This window comes from Heterodontus francisci, chromosome 46, assembly GCF_036365525.1.
Source record: "Heterodontus francisci isolate sHetFra1 chromosome 46, sHetFra1.hap1, whole genome shotgun sequence".
In the NCBI taxonomy this organism is placed as follows: domain Eukaryota; kingdom Metazoa; phylum Chordata; class Chondrichthyes; order Heterodontiformes; family Heterodontidae; genus Heterodontus; species Heterodontus francisci.
Window position 1 is genome coordinate 13,123,797 of NC_090416.1, and position 22,037 is coordinate 13,145,833.

Sequence of the window (22,037 nt, forward strand, 5' to 3'; positions counted from 1 at the left end):
GTGCTGGTTTCTTTACCTCTATTTGGAAAGTGGTGAACAAGGATTCACCAAGGGGCAGCTAAAAACATGGTATGTTTAAAAATAAAACCCTGCTACAGTCAGACCAGGTGAAGGCTGAAAGGGAACCCTAGACCCCTTTCTCACCTGGTCATAACAAAAGAGTAGATCGGGAGAAACTGTTTCCAGTGGCAGGAGGGTCGGTAACCAGAGGGACACAGATTGAAGATAATTGGTAAAAGAACCAGAGGGGGGGGGGGGGGGGGGGGAGAGGAGGAGAATTTTTTTTTAACGCAGCGAGTTGTTGTGATCTGGAACGCGCTGCCTGAAAGGGCGGTGGAAGCAGATTCAATAGTAACTTTCAAAAGGGGAATTGGATAAATATGTGCAGGGCTGTGGGGGAAAGAGCAGCGGTTGGGGGGAGCATTACAATGAAGTGGATATCGCTTTCAAAGGGCAAGATGGGCCAAGTGGCCTCCGGCTGTGCTGCACAAAGCTACCGACTAACCCAGGCCGTGATAGCCTCATGGTTATGAAAGTGGAGTGGCCACGTAGATTGTGCGTTTGAACCCCACCGTGTCTTGTTACCAAATTCAATTCCATACAACGTGAGCCAAACTGGTTTACTCATGTCCTTCAGGGGAACGACCTATCACCCTTACCTGGCTACATGGGACTCCAGTCCCACAACTATAGGGTCGACTCTCTAGCGTAATGTTAGCCACATCCCAAGAATCAACGTTAATATAATGAAAGCCTCAGTGATATGAGAACTGACATTGAGGGGTCATGGAAGGGCTACAGAAAGGAGTATCCAGAGTAGAGTCTCAACAGCCAAAGGCACACGAGAGAAACCAGCACATAAGTCATCAATATGTTTTTATTATTTACATTTTTAACACAATTATATTTCACTTCTGTAAAAAAAAACTGAAAATCCCTCAGTATGTAGGCAAATGGGTTGGAGGAGGCCAGGAAGGTCTGTCGATCTCTCTCTCTCTCTCTGGATCAGGTTATTGCTGAGTGAGGTAAGCGAGTCCTTTAAGAGAGGGAAGACATGATGGTATGCCGAGACAGGGCAATGGATTGGGTAGGCTGTCTCAGTAAAAGATCCGGGGACATCAGCGACTTCCCGGAGTTTGCTGAAAAGCCCAAGAGTCATTTCCCAGAGCGTTCCCCTCAGTTTCATTCAGCCTGTCGTCCCCTCGAAATAGCTGCCTGCTTGTGGCTGGCTATTCGACTGCAGGGGCCGTCGCAGCTGAGCCCCGCCCCCTTGCCCCCCGTTGCCGCCCCCCCAGTCCTTGCACGTGCGCCCTTCCCACTGGGGAGGCCAAACGCCAGTCTCGGAGGCAAATGAGCCCGGGGCTTCCTTCTCCTGACCGGTTCCCCGGTGATGCCCCACGCAGTCAAACGGCCTTCCGATCCTCAACTGCCTCGAGGGCACCCCAGTAAGAAAGGTGTAAGACCAAAACGGCGAGGGGCTTTGAGGGAGTAAATAAGGAGAGTGTGGGGCTGGGCTGGGGACCAACTGGATAGCTCCCTCAGAGAGCCGGCAGGGACACGATGGGCTGAATGGCCCCTTGCTGTACCGAGACTCTGGTTAAAGATACCTAGCATACCATAACTACTGTGTCGGAGTTACTGGAACTGGAGAGGGGTGGGCAGGTGGGAAATCTGTTTAATTTGTTCTTCCCACTCCCACACACTTAACAATCAGTAGTGTTAATTCTTTGCGGTAGGTTTAATACCGCGTTGTTTGAAGATTTAACAGAGTGCAATCGAAAAACATTAAGGCGCTAATCCATCTGACTGAGAAGCGTGTGTGTACGAGTGAGTGAGAGAGAGAGAGAGAGAGAGAGACAGGGAGAGAAGCACAAACAAAGGCCCATCATTTTCCAACCTGTGGAAACCCTGACAAAATGCAATTTACACCCAGCTATTGGGGCCCAACTTTCTAATTTTCACATTTCAGGGGGGGGGGGGGTCGAGAACTAACAAGAAAGACTTGCATTCCCATAGCACCTTGCACGACCTCAGAACACTTTACAGCCAATGAGGTACTTCTGAAGTGTAGGTTAAGGGGGAGATTTAATGGGGGCGTTCAAAATCAGGAAGGGTTTTTGATGGAGTGAATAAGGAGAAGCTGTTTCCAGTGGCAGGAGGGTCGGTAACCAGAGGGACACAGATTGAAGATAATTGGTAAAAGAACCAGAGGGGGGGAGAGGAGGAGAATTTTTTTTTTAACGCAGTGAGTTGTTGTGATCTGGAACGCGCTGCCTGAAAGGCTGGCACAGGCAAACAGGCACTTTACCACATGGTGGGGACTCGTTAGGGTTAGGGTTAGGGTTGGTGTCTGGGTCACTCAGATTCAATGTTTTAACGGCAGTCGTATCATGGGCTCTGTGTTCGTTAAATGTGTAGAGAAACACAACTCTACCACTGCCTACTAACCACCCTCCCCTCTGCCCCACACTCCCCCACGCCTTCCTTCCTACTCGCGAGGCTGGGTCTGAGGCATGCGGACCGGAACGGAAAAGCCCGAGAAGAACGCGCTTTCTGGGGAGCTTGCTGGCGAGGCTTAATGGACAACAGTGTGTTAATAAACACCTTTCAATCATTAAAAAGGGGGCTGCGTGACTCCACTCAATGCATTTTGCTGGAGAAAAATCACCCTGCTTTTACCGGGAGAAGTTGCTGTAGTTTCGGGCAGGAGCTCTGTTTGCTGTAGTTCATGGAGACTCTTTTTTTTTAAAGTAGACACTGTAGACTGTTTGGTGCGCTGGTTATCTAGACTCTGTGAGTGAATACTTAGCTGTAAAATAGACTACTTGCTGTGAGTCCTGCCATAAATACCCACCCCGCGTCCCCACCATCAACCCCACCCATCTCCAGCTCGTTGACGGACACAGTGATGTCAACCGACCCACTGAAAATGATCAGCAATTACTGTCCTTCCCCATCCAAAAAATGGCAGATATAAGGGGGTGCTTCAGGCATTAAACCAGTATAAAAAATTGTCACACGAGGGTGGGAGAGGATAATTTTTTTAAAACACTTCTCCGGCGTCATATTTTAACCCAAACGGGTTTTTTGGCAGAATTTTACGGCAACATTAAGACTTGTAATTATCAAAACAATTAACAATCAATAGGGGGGGAAAAAAGAAGAGTTTTTAAGCAGAGCTGCATTTTGAATATTACCCTGAACTCTCCTGCCACCTCACCCCTTCAGGTTGGGAGAGGGGAGGGTGAAATTTGACTGGGATGGGCGGCGCAGAGTAGGCTGCAGGGCATCTGCTGCCCCTTATGGCTCCCGCCCGATGCTCAGTCACGTTGGAAGCCGTGCAGAGCTGAGTATTGGGCAGGGCGTAAAGCAGGGCAGGTATGACACTGTCCCGTTCTGTGCCGCTTTCCTGGGTCGAATGTCATTCCCAATCTGCCAGCCTCCGCCAACCTACCCTGGCCGGGTTTGTCGGTAACACAGGTGAAGGGGGGCACGAGCTGCCGTCATTTGTGATCTGTGGGCGTCTTCTGCGTCGGCGATTTTGCCCTTCGACTCCCGGGCACGCCTGCGCACCAGAGTGGCCTGATCACCGAGGTCTTGCGGACCCCCGGCTCCGAGGGTCCACTGTTCTTTCTCGGCTGGCCAAGCGCGGGGACCCAGGAGAGGGGCTCACCGGGAGAGCTCCCTGCCGGCTTCGCGGACTCGTCCGTGTGTGAAGAGGGGGAAGGAGAAGGAGCAGGCGCCGAGGCAATGGTGACGGTGTTCGTTGGCGGCGAGGGTGCCGAGGCAGGCGGTGAGAGGCGGCGACAGAGCGTGGCGAAGCTGGTGCCTGCAGGGCGACGCGTGGCGTCTGGAGCCGGTCGGACGGCCGGACTTCTCTGAGCGTTGGTTAACCCACCGCCTCTGGCGTCAGCCGGCCCCGCGGGGTTCTCCTGTCCGCGGAGCGCCACTGGCACCTTCCGCGGCCGCCCCCGCTTCCTCTTGGGGGCCTGCTTCTCACCCGGGGCGGCCGGCGAGCTGGCAGGACGCTTGTGGGGCGAGGCGCCGGCAGCTGGGCTCTTCGGCCGGGTTTGCCGGCACTTGATCTCGTCGGCCTTGGGCCAGCACGCCGGCTCCTTGCTCTTGGGTGGGGCAGCCGGGAGCGCCTCCGGTCCTGGGAGCCTGACTGAGCCCGGGAGGATGACGGTGACCTTCTTCAGCAGGGGGACGGTCCCCGGGGCGACGACCCCCGCGCTGTTGGCCCCCGGGGGCAGAGTGAGGGGCACGGGAGGAGCGATGGTGCCCATCCTGACGGGCAAGGCGGACGGAGCGAGACAGGGGGCCACGCCGGCGGTGGAGATGGCAACCAGCTTCTTGGTCTCCGCTTTCGGCCTTATGGGGGGGTAGCGGTTTATGACGCTGTCGACGTCGGCCGCGGTGGTCTGTTTCCCTCGACTGACTCCTGGGCCATCTTCTTTACCACTCTGGGAATTTGCCACCGTCCCTTTGGAGGCCTCCGTCTGTGTGGATTGAAACAAAGAGGACATTTAAGTCCTTATACCTCCAGTTGGCAATGGTTAAGCAATGGGCCTCATCGCCACCTGGTTTGCTCCTGGGTTTGGCACCCATCCCAGCAGCTTTGGGCATGACAGAGGAGAGTCAGTCCTGAGCTCCTGCTCCTGACCACTGTCCAGGGACATTGGCCGCAATGACAGCTTTCTAAGAAGAGGACTAAGAAGAGACAAGGCCTGCCATGTCCCACTCCAGACCCTGATCTCGGCTGACACTCCCAGTGCCAGCACTCAGCCCTTGACTGAGTTTCACACTGAGATGCCTTTAGGAGAGGGGGTTTGGCTCTGAAAGGGAAAAGACTTGCATCTGTCTAACGCCTTTTTCTCAGGACATCCCGAAGCGCTTTACAGCCAATTAAGTACTTTTGAAGAATCGTCGCCTGTTGTCATAGAGAGATACAGCACTGAAACAGGCCCTTCAGCCCACCGAGTCTGTGCTGACCAACAACCACCCATTTATGCCAATCCTACATTAATCCTATATTCCCTACCAACACTTGGGGCAATTTACAATGGCCAATTTTACCTACCAACCTGCAAGTCTTTGGCGGTGGGAGGAAACCGGAGCACACGGCAGAAACTCACGCGGTCACAGGGAGAACTTGCAAACTCCGCACAGGCAGTGCCCAGAACTGAACCCGGGTCTGCTGGAGCTGTGAGGCTGCGGTGCTAACCACTGCACCACTGTGCCGCCCCTTATAATATAGGAAACGCAGCCGCCAATTTACACACAGCAAGATTCCACAAACAGGTATGTGACAATGACCCAGATCATCTGTTTTTATTCGTGATGTTGGTTCAGGGTTAAATATTGGCCTCAGGACACCGGGGAGAACTCCCCCCTCCCTCCCCAACCACCTCAACCGCTCTTCTTCCACCTGAGAGGGGCAGACGGGGGTCTCAGTTTAACGTCTCATTCGAAAGACGGCACCTCCGACAGTGCGGCACTCCCTCAGTGCTGGCACCGGGAGTGTCAGCCGAGAACTTGCACTCAAGTCCCCGGCTAACTCGGAACCCCCCACACCACCCCTCCCCCGGGTGAAGCAGCCTGGCAAACCACGAGGTTCCCTCAAACCACCGGGCAAATGGGAGGTGCCCACGACTGCCAGGAATGAGGAATGTGAGGCCCTCACCTGTGAGTCCAGTGCTTTTTCTTCGCTCTCCTGCCCCGCGTTCTTGGGTTGTTGTCGCGGCTTTGGGTCCTTGTGCGATTTCAGCATGTTCTCTACAAGTTAACAAGGGTGGCAGTGGGAAATTGAAAATAAAAACTTTTTCAAAAAGAAAAGAGGCAGTTAAAATTTCCTCAGTTTCCTTCTCCACTCCCTCTAGAATTTTACAGCACAGAAACAGGCCATTCGGCCCATCTGCTCCACTTATGCTCCGCAGAGGTGACCGGTAGCTTGATCAAGGAGGTCGGTTTTATAGGAGAGGGGAGAGAGAGAGAGGCGGAGAGGTTTAGGGAGGGAATTCCAGAGCTCCCAGGCAGCTGAAGGCACGGCCACCAATGGTGGAGCGATGGGAATCGGGGGGGATGGGCAAGAGGCCGGAATTGGAAGAACGCAGAGATCCGGAGGGTCGTAGGGTCTGGAGGAGGTTACGGAGATGGGGGCGGGGTGGGGGGGGGGGGGGTGGGCGGTGGGTGCTGGTGAGGGCCACGGAGGGACTTAAAACAAGGATCAGAAATTTAATAGCAGATCCTTGCTGTTGCTAATTCCAGGTGTCCTCATGTCTAGTCTAGTCTAGAGATACAGCACTGAAACAGGCCCTTCGGCCCACCGAGTCTGTGCCGACCATCAACCACCCATTAATACTAATCCTACACTAATTCCATATTCCTATCACATCCCCACCTGTCCCTATATTTCCCTACCACCTACCTATACTAAGGGCAATTTATAATGGCCAATTAACCTATCAACCTGCAAGTCTTTGGCATGTGGGGGGAAACCGGAGGAAACCCACGCAGACACAGGGAGAACTTGCAAACTCCATACAGGCAGTACCCAGAATTGAACCAGGGTCGCTGGAGCTGTGAGGCTGCGGTGCTAACCACTGCGCCACTGTGCCGCCCCGTAGCTGTCCTCCAGTAGCTCACGCCAAGGGCCATCTCTCATGTCGCCAATGTTGGCAGGCTATATAACTGGGTGGTGGGGGGGGGGGGGGTTTAAACGGGGAAACACAGTGGGCGCTTCCATCCAACAGAGGGGTGAGCAATAAAGACAGAAAACATTGCAATCAAGATATGCAGAACCTGTGAAGAAAGGTTATCACATGCTGCCCGAGACAGCAACAGTTCTGCCCTTTCTTTGCAGGTGTTTTCCCCCAGTTTGTTGCGGATTTCCAGCATCTGCAGCATTTTGTTCTTCCTGCTTCCAACAGTGATCAAGGGTAGGAACCCAGTAAAATTCTGCCCTCCCTCACCCAGAGGGATACCAAGAGCTGAACTCAAGAGGTGAGGTGAGAGTGACTGCCCTTGACATCAAGGCAGCATTTAACCGAGTGTGGCATCAAGGAGCCCTAGTAAAACTGGAGTCAATGGGAATCGGGGGAAAACTCTCCGCTGGCTGGAGTCATACCCAGCACAAAGGAAGATGGTTGTGGTTGTTGGAGGTCAATCATCTGAGCTCCAGGACATCACTGCAGGAGTTCCTCAGGGTAGTGTCCGAGGCCCAACCATCTTCAGCTGCTTCATCAATGACTTTCCCTCCATCATAAGGTCAGAAGTGGGGATGTTCGCTGATGATTGCACAATGTTCAACAGCATTCACGACTCCTCAGATACTGAAGCAGTCCATGTAGAAATGCAGCAAGACCTGGACAATATCCAGGCTTGAACTGATAAGCGGCAAGTAATATTTGCGCCAGACAAGTGCCAGGCAATGACCAGCTCCAACAAGAGAGAATCTAACCATCTACCCTTGACATTCAACGGCATTACCATCGCTGAATCCCCCACTATCGACATCCTAGGGGCTACCATTGACCAAAAACTGAACTGGACCAGCCATATAAATACCGTGGCTACAAGAGCAGGTCAGAGGCTGGGAATTCTGTGGTGAGTAACTCACCTCCTGACTCCCCAAAGCCTGTCCACCATCTACAAGGCACAAGTCAGAAGTGTGATGGAATACTCTCCACTTGCCTGGATGGGTGCAGCTCCAATAACACTCAGGAAGCTCGACACCATCCAGGACAAAGCAACTGCTTGATTGGCACCCCAACCTCAAACATTGACTCCCTCCACCACTGACACACAGTGGCAGCAGTGTGTACCAGCTACAAGATGCACTGCAGCAACGCACCAAGGCTCCTTAGACAGCATCTTCCAAACCCCCGACCTCTACCAACTAGAAGGACAAGGGCAGCAGACGCATGGGAACACCACCACCTGCAAGTTCCCCTCCAAGTCACACACCATCCTGACTTGGAACTATATCGGCCGTTTCTTCACTGTCGCTGAATCAAAATCCTGGAACTCCCTCCCTAACAGCACTGTGGGTGTACCGACCCCACATGGGCTGCAGCGGTTCAAGAAGGCAGCTCACCACCACCTTCTCAAGCACCACATCACAGGAATTAGTTTTTAAAAATTGCTGATCTGACTGGAATCAGCTCACTCGGCAACTATCAGGAACTCAAACCAGGGTTGTCATGGTCACTGTTTCCCGTGAAATGCCTTTCCAGAAATCACTGGACTGGCCCCAGCTGGAGTATTGTGTCCAGTTGTGGGCCCCGCACTTTGGGAAGGATGTCAAGGTCTAGGAGAGGGTGCGGAGGGAGATTTACCGGAATGGGAGCAGGGATGAGGGACTTCAGTTAATGTGGAGAGACTGGGAGAAGCTGGGATTGTTCTCCTTAGAGCAGAGAGGGTTAAGGGGGAGATTTAATCGGGGCGTTCAAAATCAGGAAGGGTTTTGATGGAGTAAATGAGGAGAAACTGTTTCCGCTGGCAGGAGGGTCGGTAACCAGAGAGACACAGATTTAAGATAATTGGTAAGCGAACCAGAGGGGGAGGAGATGAGGAGAATTTTGTTTTAACGCAGTGAGTTGTTGTGATCTGGAACGCGCTGCCTGAAAGGGCGGTGGAAGCAGATTCAATCGTAACTTTCAAAAAGAGATAAAAAGGATAAATACAAAAAAAAAGAGTTGCATTTCGATAGCACCTTTCATCACCTCAGGATGTCCCAAAGTGCCTCACAGACAATGAAGTACTTTTTTTTCCCCCAGCAAAATTGAAAAGAGGGTGCGGCCTCCGGGCACTCACCGGTCATCAGCTCCTCCATCACCACTGTCGCGTTCTTGGTCCTTGGGCTGATGAGGTGTTCCATCACGAGGAAGCGGGCCAGGTCCACGACCGTGTCAAACTGCCTCATCAGCACGCGCTGAGCCCACTCACAGATCAGACTGATGGCCGCCGACATCAGCACCTCGTTCTGATGCGACTTGTCCACTTCCTTGACTTCCAGCTGTCAGGACAGAGAAAGAGAGAGAGAGAGAAAGAGAGAGAGACCACACACACAGATGGCCTATCGTTAGTTCAGAACATAGGATATGGTAACAGGAGGTGGCCATTCTGCCATTCAATTGAACACATGCGATCATTGCTGTAATGTGACGAACCACGGCAGCCAATATCTGTGCACAGCAAGATCCCGCAAACAAATGATAAGGACCCACATCGTCTGCATTTCAGTGATGTTGGTCGAGAGATAGATATTGGGGCCCCGGGGAGAACTCCCCGCCCCCCCCCCCCCCCCCCCACCCCGGGCTCTTCTTCCAATAGTAGCCATGGGATCTTTTGCATCCACCTGAGAAGGGGCGGACTGGGGCCTCGGTTTAACACCTCATCCCGAAAGACAGCACCTCCCTCAGTACGGGCACTGGGGGTTATTTCCTCTGGCCCTCTGGGGACTCGAACCCACGATCTTCTGGTTCAAAGACTGAGCCACCCGACAGAGCTGGGAACTCACGTAAAAGAACAGGCACTGAATTCAATCGTTCATGGACTGCGAGGCTGATGGGAGGAGCTGTACAGGGAGGCATCGTAGAAACATGGAAAAGTTAACTGCGCCAAAGCAGGCTACATGGCCCATCTGCCTCGCATTACATTCAGGCAGTCAAGTGGAAATGTAGATAACTGGACAGCTTTCAAAGGACGAGGCTGCGCCCTCCCTGAACATAACTGCGGAGAAAACACAAACACAATAACAAAGTGTAATCCCACTCACCGGGTCTGGGAGCTTCAGATCCAGGCTGGGAAGTGAAGGCATGCTAACCACAGTCTTCCGTCTTATCCCACCGTAACAGTATGTTGGAATGAGTTAAGTACTTGAAGTTAACAGGACCATCAAGATTACATGAAAGGACTGATGCAGAGATGAAGAGAGAGAGTGTGTGAGAGGCACAGAGAGTGTGAGAGACACAGAGAAATTGTGCGAGAGGCACAGAGAAATTGTGCAAGAGGCACAGAGAGTGTGAGAGCCAGAGAGAGAGTGTGTGAGGCACACAGAGAGTGTGAGAGAGGCACACAGAGAGTGCGAGAGAGGCACACAGAGAGTGTGAGAGCCAGAGAGAGAGTGTGCGAGAGGCACAGAGAGAGTGTGCGAGAGGCACAGGGAGTGTGAGAGACACAGAGAAATTGTGCAAGAGGCACAGAGAAATTGTGCAAGAGGCACAGAGAGTGCGAGAGGCAGAGAGAGTGCGAGAGGCACAGAGAAATTGTGCAAGAGGCACAGAGAGTGTGAGAGCCAGAGAGAGAGTGTGCGAGGCACACAGAGAGTGTGAGAGAGGCACACAGAGAGTGCGAGAGAGGCACACAGAGAGTGCGAGAGAGGCACACAGAGAGTGCGAGAGAGGCACACAGAGAGTGTGAGAGCCAGAGAGAGAGTGTGCGAGAGGCACAGAGAGAGTGTGCGAGAGGCACAGGGAGTGCGAGAGAGGCACACAGAGAGTGCGAGAGCCAGAGACAGAGTGTGCGAGGCACACAGAGAGTGTGAGAGAGGCATAGTGAGTGTGACAGACACAAAGAGTGTGCGCGAGAGGCACAGAGACAGAGTGTGCAAAAGAGAGTGATGGGCGAGGGGAAGAAAGAATGAAAGAAAGATAGACCTGCATTTCTATCGTGCTTTGCTTGTGGGCTAGATTGTGCCGTGACTAATGGGGACCAGATCATGTGTTGTGGTAGTTGCTTGTGGCTAATAATGTGGCCAGTACGTGTGGGAAATCAGTAGCATAGTGTATGTCTGGAAGCGGAATTTTAAATTCAGTTAATTAAATAAATCAGACTATATAACTACCAGAGAGTGATATCAAAACACATCTGGGTCACTCGTGTCCTTTAGGGAAGGAAATCCGCCGTCCTTACCCGGTCTGGCCTACATGTAACTCCAGACCCACAGCAATGTGGTTGTCTCTTAACTGCCCTGGGAAATGGCCGAAAAAGACACTCGGTTGTCAAGGGCAATACATGCTGACCCAGCCAGTGCAGCTACATTCTGAGAATGAATTAAAAATCTTCCAGCATTTACCACGGGATCCATAACATCCACCTCAGACGGCAGACGGGATCTTGCTTTGTCTCATCGGAAAGATGGCACCTCTGACTGTGCAGCACCCCCTGAGTGCCGGCGCTGGGAGCGCCAGCCTGGATTATGGGCTCAAGTCTCTGGAGTGGGGGCTCGGACCCGCAGCCTCCTAATTCCAAGGCGAGGGTGCTCCTTACTGAGCCATGGTCCATATTTTTTCAGAGCACAACCGCGATGGAAATGGCCTGAACTTTTGAAGGAAAGACAAAACGAGATGGGAAAGGATATTTGGACTGGCCTCGCCCTCCCAGTCGCCGAGCCTTGAAGTTCGGAAAGACATCGCGCATGATTTTACCAAAGTTTGCCGCACTGAGAAGCCGGTAGGACAGATTGTCACAGTATCGCCTGTTAAAAGAGAACGCAAGAGATCAATGTTTAATGTTCCATCCTCTTTCCCTCCTAGTTTTTCTTAGTGCTACGGTCTTTCGCTGCCAGCCGGTGCACAGTGGCAGCAGTGTGTACCATCGACAAGACGCACTGCAGCAACGCACCAAGGCTCATTAGACAGCACCTTCCAAACCCGCGACCTCTACCACCTAGACGGACAAGGGCAGCAGACGCATGGGGACACCACCGCCTGCAGGTTCCCCTCCAAGCCACGCACCGTCCTGACTTGGAACTATATCGGCCGTTCCTTCACTGTCGCTGGGTCAAAAATCCTGGAACTCCCTCCCTAACGGCACTGTGGGTGCACCTACCCCACGCGGACTGCAGCCGGTTCAAGAAGGCGGCTCGCCACCACCTTCTGAAGGGGCAATCGACGTCATTCAATGAAGCTATTCCGTTAAACGGGGGGGGGCGGGGGGGGGGGGGGGAACGCCGCCCTGTGCCCTGTAATGCCTCGGGTACTTACTTGTACGCGTCGTAAATGCCTCGGGTACTTACTTGTACGCGTCGTACACGTCTTGCTTTGGTAGGCAGGTGTCCGGGTGCTCCTCCAGGTGGTTCCGTATCCAGTTGCAGGCATGCATCTGATCAGCGGTGCTCGAGGAGTACTGGTCGCTGCTGCTGACGCTGGAGCTGAAACCGAAACCGCGCACAGAGGTCGGCGACGATAGAAGCGGCAATCCGTATCGTGCGTTCAAATTGGCGCGCGGCTCGAGCGCCCCGCGTCGATAGATTTCCTGTGGGAACTGTACGGAGTGGGGACAAAAAAAAAAAATCCGGACGCGGCCCGGAACGCGATTCGCAAGTGCACCACGGGCTCGAGATGCCTCTGGCACGCGCGGGGAAGAGGCGCTCTCTTCCGCCAACGGCAAGCGACTTTGGTTCAATCTCGTTCACTTAAAATTGGAGATTGGGAGATTTCTCGTTGTCCGAAGGGATGAAGGGATTATGGGAGCAAAGGCGCGGGAATATGGAGTTAGGTCGCAGATCAGACACAATCTTACTGAATGGCGGAACAAGCTCGAGGGGCTGAACGGTCTCCTCCTGTTCCTTTGTCGGTCGCCTTCCGCAGAACCAGAGGGGGGGGGAGATGAGGAGAATTTTTTTTTAACGCAGCGAGTTGTTGTGATCTGGAACGCGCTGCCTGAAAGGGCGGTGGAAGCAGATTCAATAGTAACTTTCAAAAGGGGGGAATTGGATAAATACTGGAAGGGGAGAAAGTTGCAGGGATATGGGGCGAAAGAGCAGGGGGGCTGGGTAGTGGGACTAGTGGGATAGCTCTTTCAAAGAGCCAGCACAGGCCACGATGGGCCGAATGGACTCCACCTGTGCTGTAACCGTCCTACGGTTCGACATGCAAGTTGTGCGTGTGGAGAACCGAACAACTGAAGTGGGATATTTGGGCGCGGCTCCTCGGGAACTCTCCGAACAGTCGAAGCTCCCGTTCAACCCCATTCTCAGCATTTCGTTGCTAAATACCTTTTGTCACCGTGACTCGGTCCTGAGGGGAGCTGCAAGTAGAGGTAGAGTTTCTCTGCATCTGAAAACCCTTTGACTTCTTGCTATAAACAAATGGAGAGGGTAAAGAAAAATAGTGTCAATTCTCCCGTTAAAGGCTCCAAATCTTCTCGGTTCGTTTTGAAGCACGCCAGCCGTGGCTGAGTGAGTAGTACTCTCTCCTCTAAGTCACAGGGCCCCCAGGCACAAGTCCCACTCCACGACTCGAGCACCAAAAATCCAGGCCGACGCTCCCAGTGCCAGTACCGAGGGAGGGCTGCACTGTCGGAGGTGCCGCCTTTTCGGATGAGATGTTAAACCCGTCTGCCCCTCTCGGGTGGATGTAACAGATCCCATAGCCACTATTGGAAGAAGAGTAGGGGGGGGGGGGGGGAGTTCACCCCTGTGTCCTGGGGCCCGATATTTATCACTAAAAAAAAACCAGACGAACTGGGTCATTATCGCGTTGCTGTTTGCGGGATCTTGCTGTGCGCAAATTGGCCCACATTTGCCTGCACCTCAAAACAAGTGCTTCACTGGCTGTGAAGCGCTTTGACACGTCCGGAGGTGGTGGAAGGCGCTGGAGAAATGCCAGCGGAGTGGGATTTATATAAAAGGACACAGAAACGCACCTCGCCAATGGTGTGCCCCCTTTCCTATAGGCATTGACTGCCTGCGCCCTCTGGTGCCTCGCCCACCCAACCCCCCTTCCCAAAGTGGCCATTAGCAGTGCTGTACAGGCCGGCTATTTGACCATGGGAAGAGCTTCCACAGACTAATGAGCCTCAGAGAGAAAATTTCCCCTCATTCTCCGACTTATATGGGAAACCCCCCAGTTCTAGTCTCCCCCACAAGAGGCAACATCCTCCCGGTATCCACTCTATCCAGTCCCCACAGAATCTTACATGTTTCAACAAGATCACCTCTCATTCTTCGAAAATTCCCAACCTTTGCTCAACCTTTCCTCATAAGACAACCCCTCATCAGTCGAGCGAACCGTCTCTGAACTGCTTCTAATGCGATTTTATCCTTTCTTAAGTAAGGAGACCATAACTGAACACGCCACTCCAGATGTGGTCTCACCAAGGCCCGGCACAACTGCAGCAAAACTTCCCTACTTCTGCACTCGAATCCCCTGGGAACAAACGCCTTCCCAATCGCTGAATGGAATGAAATACAAGACACAAAGTCGAGGGTTGTTGGGGTGGCGGGAACAAAGAGAGTATAAAAGAGAACGGGCACTTACCAGAACATTATCCACTTTCAACTGGATGTTCTTACTGTCGGGAAGGAAGCAAAAGTGAAGAACGCTGTTAACTGGAACCTTGATGCGTGCAATGCTGATTACAGTGTTTGTGCACTGAACTCCAGGAGGTTGTGACACAACGGGTCATTCTGAGAACTGGCGGGCGGCACGGGAGTGCGAGGGGGTGTTGGGGGGGGGGGCCCGGCCCCGGCGGACCTCGCGGCACGGGCTGAGACATTTCCACAGCCAGTTGCCGAGCGTCACCTTCGAGGGTGGGTGTGTTGCCCCCTGATTCTGGGCGCTTGCCACAGGGCACCCGCTATAGGAGCTGCCCCCAAGCTGGTACGGTGGCGGCCGAGACTGGCACATTTGACGCAGGCAGATCCACCTTAAGGCTGCGGTGTGCTGCCCACCCACTGCACCCCCCCCCCCCCCCCTCCCCGAGCACTATTTCTAAAACAATACACCAATCATTGGGGGGGGGGCCTCCTGCCTCATGCTGGCATCTCCCACCACCCAAGGGGAGAGGGGGACCAGAGCAGGCTGTATCAGGGAGCGGAACGGGCCAGAGAGGAAAGCGAACCCCCCCCCCTCACTTCCAGCAAGCAGACAGGGGTCAAGTGCTGATCACCGCTCAAACCGCCTCTTACGTGATTGAGCCCCTTATCTTGTGCAGCAGAGTGCTGGGCTCAGTGTCCACCGCCTCCGAGTCTGCCGGGGTCAGCCTCCCTCGGTTCGGAAACTGCGGCTGAGGCTCCTTCTCCTCCATGGGTTCCAGTCTCTGGGAGAAAGAACATGACAGGACCATTGAGAAGAGAGAAACACCGAACAGGGTCCTTCTCGCCTGATGAGCGAGGCAGAGCTTGACTGACGCTTGCCTCTCTCTGGGTCTGCCTCTCACTTTCGTTGCACCAGCTGATAAAACTTTTGACTCGCACATTTTTATTCTCGTTTATTTCAACAACAAAAAACTTGGCCTCTATTCCCTTGATACTCACCCTTGTTTTCAAATCCCTCCAGGCGCTCGCCACTCCCTCCCTAACTCTGCAACCTCCTCCAGCCCCTACAACCCTCCGAGATCTCTGCGCTCCTCCAATTCCGGCCTCTCGCCCATCCCCCCGATTCCCATCGCTCCACCATTGGCGGCCGTGCCTTCAGCTGCCTGGGAGCTCTGGAATTCCCTCCCTAAACCTCTCCGCCTCTCTCTCTCTCTCTCTCCTCCTTTAAGACGCTCCTTAAAACCGGCCTCTTTGACCGAGCTTTTGGTCGCCCGTCCCCTAATATCTCATGCGGTTTGGGGTCAAATTCTGTCTGATAATGCTCCATGAAGCACCTTGGGATGTTGTACTACATTAAAAAGTTCTATATAAATGCAAGTTGGGGTTGTAGTGATATGGTAGATTGAGGGATGAATTAATCGAGATTAAGGGGCAGAAGGTTAAAGTTCAGGGCCGTTCAGGGGGTGATGTCAGGAAGCACTTCTTCACACAAAGGGAAGTGGGAATCTGGAACTCGCTCCCCCCCAAAAAGCTGTCGAGGCTGGGGGGGGAGGGTCAATTGGAAATTTCCAAAGAGAGATAGATTGTTGAGTAAGGGCTTTTTAGGATATTGAGCCAAGGCCAGTAAATGAAGTTCAGATACTGTCTCCTCCTGTTCCTATGAATGAGTTGAGAGAGCGAGAGTGTACAATATTGGCCTCCTTATTTAAGGAAGGATGTAAATGCGTTGGAGGCAGTACAGAGAAGGTTTACTAGACTAATACCTGGAATGGGCGGGCTGTCTTATGAGGAAAGATTGGACAGGCTAGGCTTGTATCCGCTGGAATTTAGAAGAGTAAGAGGCGACTTGATTGAAACATATAAGATCCCGAGTGGTCTTGACAGGGTGGATATGGAAAGGATGTTTCCCCTTGTGGAAGAATCTAGAACTAGGGGTCACTGTTTAAAAATAAGGGGTGGCCCATTTAAGACAGAGATGAGGAGAATTTTTTTCTCTCAGAGGGTCGTGAGTCTTTGGAATTCTCTTCCTCAAAAGGCGGTGGAAGCAGAGTCTTTGAATATTTTTAAGGCGGAGGTAGACAGATTCTTGACTAGCGGGGGGGTGAGGGTGAAAGGTTATCGGGGGTCGGTGGGAATGTGGAGTTGAGGTTACAATCAGATCAGCCATGATCTTGTCGAATGGCGGAGCAGGTTCGAGGGGCCGAGTGGCCGACTCCTGCTCCTAATTCGTACGTTCGTGCATTAGTGAGTGTCTCGATTCTCCGCCCTCTGAAATGGCCAAACAAGCTTCTCAGCTCTGTCAAACCGCTCGGAAGGTGAAAGCGGACAGACCACTCAGCTGGGTATCGGGTCAAGGCACGTTCAGTCCAGTCAACACTGTGAAGTCCTCCTCGGGAACCTCGCTGGGGAACCAGTGCCCACGCTGGCGGGGATTACTCCGTGTCAAAATGCCTGCTAGCCTGGAGTGCAGTCGACAAAGTCTGCACGACACTCCGATTCCTAGTGTCAGACCTGTACAGGAGCGCTTTTATTTATCCATTCATTCATGGGGTTTGCTCCTTCCTAATTGCCCCTTGAGGGGGTGGCGATGAGCCGCCTTGAATGCAACTGACTGGGTCGCTGGACCCATTTCAGAGGGCAGTCAAGCGTCACATGTAGGCCAGACCGGGTAAGGACAGCAGATTTCCTTCCCTAAAGGATATTAGTGAACAAGTTGGGTGTTTTTTTATTTAACGAATATGATGGCACCATTACTGAGACTAGCTTTCAATTCCAGATTGTTATTAATTAACTGCATTTATTAATTGAATTTAAATTCCATGGTGGGATTTGAACCCGTGTCCCCATGTCATCAGCCTGGCCTCTGGATTACTAGTCCAGCGACATAACCACTAGGCTACGATGCCGGTACTGAGACTAAGTCTCCAATGATGGTGTCTATTCTGCACTTCTTTAAATTTACAAATCAGAATTGCAATGAACTCGCATGTGCATACCAGCCTGACAGAACTGCCTCCTTTTCAGAGAGACGGAACCTAAGCCGAATGCAAACAGTAACACAAAGATAAGCTGACATTAAAGATTGCACCTCATGGCCACTTATGCCCTCCAGTGGCATAGTCACCAAACTAATAATCCAGAGACCAGGCTAATGTCCCAGGGACACGGGTTCAAATCGCCCCTCGGCTGGTGGAATTTAAATTCAAATAATTCATAAGTTCAATGAATTAATAAAAAAACAATCTGGAATTGAAAGGTAGTCTCAGTAATGGCGACCACGAAACCATCATCGATTGTCGCAAAAACCCATCTGATTGACTAATGTCCTTGAGGGAAGGAAATCTGCCGTCCTTGCCTGGTCTGGCCTACACGTGATTCCAGACTCACAGCAATGCACTTGACTGCCCCCTGCTGTCAAGGGGCAACAAATGCTGGCCGTGCCCACATCTCGTGAAAGAATTTGTATTTTTAAAGGTCCCTGGGGTGTTCACCGGCCTCAGGCGGGGGCCGGCAGGCACCGCGTGCTCCTTCTCCAGGGCCGCCCGAGCACGGGCTAGGTTGTGGAAGAGCGGCGGGCACCCCAGAGTGAACCCCCGCCACCCGCAACTCCCACTCCCAGCCGCCAGCCGCATCCAACCTGGGCCTGGAGGTGGCCCAAGAGCACCAGCCACAAGGAGGCCCTCCAACCTTCGAATTTGTATGGATCACCAGTACAACAGACAGTCAGCAAGTGGCAGTCCAGGCGCCTATTGCCTGCCTTTGGGCAGATGGGCACAGAGGCAAATACTGCCCTGGTGCCTCCACGAAGGCAACTGGCTAAATCACTGAGCGCTATAGAGAGGGGCGCGGCGCTGGGGGTCAAAGATCACACGATTGAGGCCAATTATAACTTCCCACTCGCCGCTAAATCTGGATTCCTCATTAGCCGCATATGATACATCACCAATTGCCCTAAACAATAACTTGCATTTATATAGTGCCTTTGACATAGTAAAACATCCCAAGGTGCTTCACGGGATTGTTGTCAGACAGAATTTGACCCCGAGCCATATTAGGGGCAAGTGACCAACAGCTCAGTCAAAGAGGTTGGCTTTAAGGAGCGGTCTTAAAGGAGGAGAGAGAGAGAGAGAGAGAGGCGGAGAGGTTTAGGGAGGGAATTCCAGAGAAAAGCCGAGGCCATTGAAACCAACTGTAGCATCCCGGCTGCCGCCCAGGCGTTGGCATGGCTCATTCGGACACTGAAAGGCTCGATGGGCTGAATGGCCTACTCCTGCTCCGATGTTCCTAAGTCCAAGAGGCTATTTTAGTGCTTCTCAAACCGGTGTCCCTGAACTCCTGGGGGGCTGCAAAGTAACTGGGGAGGGGCTGGAGGCGGGTTTGGCATGAGCTGGGAGGGCGGAGGTGGAGCACTGAAAGCAGCACAAAGATCATATTATAATTTCGATGGAGGTCCGCAATTACCCTTCCTCCATCATAAGGTCAGAAGTGGGGATATTCGCTGATGATTGCACATGTTCAGCACCATACGCGACTCCTCAGATACTGAAGCAGTCTGTGTAGAAATGCAACAAGACCTGGACAATATCCAGGCTTGGGCTGATAAGTGGCAAGTAACATTCGCGCCACACAAGTGCCAGGCAATGACCATCTCCAACAAGAGAGAATCTAACCATCTCCCCTTGACATTCAATGGCATTACCATTGCTGAATCCCCCACTGTCAACATCCTGGGGCTTACTATTGACCAGAAACTGAATGGACCAGCCATATAAATACCGTGGCTACAAAAGCAGGTCAGAGGCTGGGAATCCTGCAGTGAATAACTCACCTCCTGACTCCCAAAGCCTGTCCACCATCTACAAGGCACAAGTCAGGAGTGTGATGGAATACTCTCCACTTGCCTGGATGGGGGCAGCTCCAACAACACTCAAGAAACTCAACACCATCCAGGACAAAGCAGCCCGCTTGATTGGCACCCCATCCACCACCTTCAACATTCACTCCCTCCACCACCAACGCACAGTGGCAGCAGTGTGTACCATCTACAAGATAGACTGCAGCAACGCACCAAGGCTCCTTCAACAGCATCTTCCAAACCCGCGACCTCTACCACCTAAAAGGACACGGGCAGCAAGCGCATGGGAGCACCAACACCTGCAAGTTCCCCCCAGGCCACAGGCCATCCTGACTTGGAAATATATAGCTGTTCCTTCACTATCGCTGGGTCAAAATCCTGGAACTCCCTCCCTAATAGCACTGTGGGTATACCTACACCACATGGACTGCAGCAGTTCAAGAAGGCAGCTCACCACCACCTTCTCAAGGGCTTTTAGCGACGGGCAACAAATGTTGGACTCGCCAGCGGCGCCCACATCCCATGAAAGGATAATAAAATCTTTATGTATTAGCGGTGGATGCCCTCACCAGTACCAGTGGCACTCAGGCACTCCACCCATGGGCTTGACCAATTTCAGAGCATTAGGGAAAGGGCCGCCCACAGTCCAAGCTGGCAAACTGTTTGCAATTGGATTTGTCAATAAATAGCATGTACACTTCAAAGCACCATACATGAATGATGTTTGAGAGAGGTGATGAGGTTATGCATATTTAGCATATGCAAATCCTTCTTTCAAAGTTGACTGCAGGATTTAAGGGCAGCAGGTGCACAGGAGCACCACCACCTCCACGTCACACACCATCCTCAGGCGGAAATATCTCGGTCGTCCCTTCACTGTTGCTGGGGACAGAATCCTGGAACGCCCTCCTCAACAGCACGGCGGGTGCGCCTACACCACATGGACTGCAGCGGTTCAAGGCAGTGGGCAGCTCAAGACGGGGGGGGGGGGATGGGCTGCAACGCCCACACCCCCTAAACGAATAATTTTTTGAAGTCCCTTTGAAAAGGGATCCAGAAAAGAAAGTTGGCGAGCCGCGCGGCCTGTTTGGGGAGAGTGTGGTGTCTCAGCGAAAGGAGCTAAGAAGGGGTTTGGGCATTGATGTCAATGAAGATGGTCAAGTTGGTGGGGGTCAAAGAGCAGGGGCGCAGGGTCAAAGTGCAGTGGGTGGGGGGGGGGGGAGGATAGGGGGTCGCAGTATTGAGGCCAATTCCACCACCCCCTCCCCTTACCCCTTCCATCATGATCGCCCTCCCCCTAGTTAAACCCCCTCTCCCCTTCCTCAACATCGAGCCGGGCCGCAGAGCACCGCCATTCCCGCCATCAAACCCCTCCAAGTCGCCTTTGCCCTCCCTCCAACCCCACAAGTTAAATAAAAATATACCTTAAACAACTCGGCCTGGGCCCGAGAGACATGTCCCCGCCCCCCGCGCCCGCGCCCATTGGCCGGTCTCCGGCCGGAAGCGCCGGCTCCGCTCTCCCATTGGTCGAGCCCGCCGTCAATCAGCCCGCCATGTAAACACCGGCCCGCGCCAACGGTTTCGATTTCAAATGTCCGAGAGATTCTTTTTTTTAAAAAAAAACAAAAAAAAAACATTCGCGTCGCCGCCGAGAATTTATTTTTTTTAAACTTCATTTTCCCATTTGTTTTTTTTAAATTGAAGCCCCTCTGGTGGGTTTTAAAAAGGTCAACCTAACTTTCTGTGGATGAAGGTCCGCCCCCCCAACTCGCTATTGCGTCCCATTGGACAGGCGGAGGGGGCGGTCTCCAGACCCAGTTGCCCATTGGACGCGGCAGCCGTCAATGAGATCTCGGTGCTATCATGTTTGGTAGACCTCGTATTTTAAATTCGCGCTGCGTGGTCGGCCCTTAGGTCTTTATCGGCTTGTGGTGAGCTGTAATAAGTGCTTATTTGTATTCGGACAGCAACGCTGATTAATGTTTCCTCGCCTGTCTTGCCATTTGCGACGGAAATGTTCATATTTTAACTGTATTTTAAAAATCATGGGGAATGGGCGTTTCCAGACAGCGGACGCTCTTTCCCCGTCGCCGATTGGTTCCCATGAGGTAGGCGGTGTCCTGATCCCTTTTCCCATTGGTCAACGCCGCTGTCAATCACTCCGATTGGCAGTCAGTGACAGCTGTTTGGACTTGCTGAGGTTTTTTTTTTAATATTTAGGTTTATTTAACGTCAAGGTGAAATGTTACTGGAGATAATTTTTTTTATTCCAAAGTAGGGGTGGAAATATCCACCTCTTAACCTGTTATCTTATGTTTAACCCCAACAAATCCAAGGAAAATCTCCTGTCTCACTGGACCTGACCGTCGTTTTAGTTCAGTTTTGCAACCAGATGCTGAAATATTTAGCATTACACCGATATAATTAGCTTTGCTATAAGATTAATTCAATAATAACACTAAAATACCGTGGATTTATACAGCCTTTCAGCCTTTTGTGCCTATGCCAGCTCTTTGAAAGAGGAAGACTTGCATTTCTCTAGCGCCTTTCATCACCACTGGACGTCCCAAAGAGCCTCACAGTCAATGAAGCACTTTTTTGAAGTGCAGTCACTGTTGTAATGTCGAAAATGCAGCAGCCGATTTGTGCACAGCAAGATCCCGCAAACAGCAATGTGATAATGACCCAGATATTCTGTTTTTGGTGATGTTGGTTGAGGGATAAATATTGGCCCCCAGGACACCGGAGAGAACTCCGTCCTGCTCTTTTTCCAATAGTGGCCGTGGGATCTATTAGATCCACCCGAGAGGGCAGGCAGGGCCTCAGTTCAACGTCTCCTCCCGTTAGACGGCACCGCTGACTGTGCAGCACTCCGTGGGAGTTGAACCCGAAATCTTGTAACTCAGAGGCAACAGTGTT

General features: G+C 52.4%; 1 protein-coding gene across 2 annotated transcripts; it reads right to left on the reverse strand.

The window, feature by feature from the left end:
* Positions 1-859: 859 nt before the first annotated feature.
* On the reverse strand, positions 860-21,902 carry rfx5 (regulatory factor X, 5). Of its 2 annotated transcripts, none has more exons than XM_068022438.1 (10): positions 21,586-21,902; positions 14,915-15,045; positions 14,265-14,298; positions 13,001-13,083; positions 12,020-12,154; positions 11,360-11,479; positions 9,779-9,857; positions 8,815-9,016; positions 5,684-5,775; positions 860-4,499 (listed from the first exon to the last, which is right to left on the reverse strand). In XM_068022438.1, the coding sequence occupies exons 2-10, from the start codon at positions 15,031-15,033 to the stop codon at positions 3,504-3,506; spliced, it is 1,860 nt and encodes a 619-aa protein (XP_067878539.1). In that variant the 5' UTR covers positions 15,034-15,045; positions 21,586-21,902; the 3' UTR covers positions 860-3,503. The 2 variants fall into 2 exon arrangements, with proteins under 2 accessions (XP_067878539.1, XP_067878538.1); XM_068022437.1 differs by lacking the exon at positions 21,586-21,902 and adding an exon at positions 20,543-20,981.
* Between the last annotated feature and the right edge of the window lie 135 nt (positions 21,903-22,037).

Excerpts from the sequence above, each read along its gene's own strand:
- rfx5 (XM_068022437.1), bottom strand. The coding sequence starts at position 20,794 with ATGAAGTTTAAAAAAAATAAATTCTCGGCGGCGACGCGAATGTTTTTT. Across the intron at positions 12,155-13,000 it reads CCGAGTCACGGTGACAAAAG|CTCCAGCGTCAGCAGCAGCG; the intron begins GTATTTAGCAAC and ends TTTCGGTTTCAG. Across the intron at positions 4,500-5,683 it reads AAAAAGCACTGGACTCACAG|ACGGAGGCCTCCAAAGGGAC; the intron begins GTGAGGGCCTCA and ends CAATCCACACAG.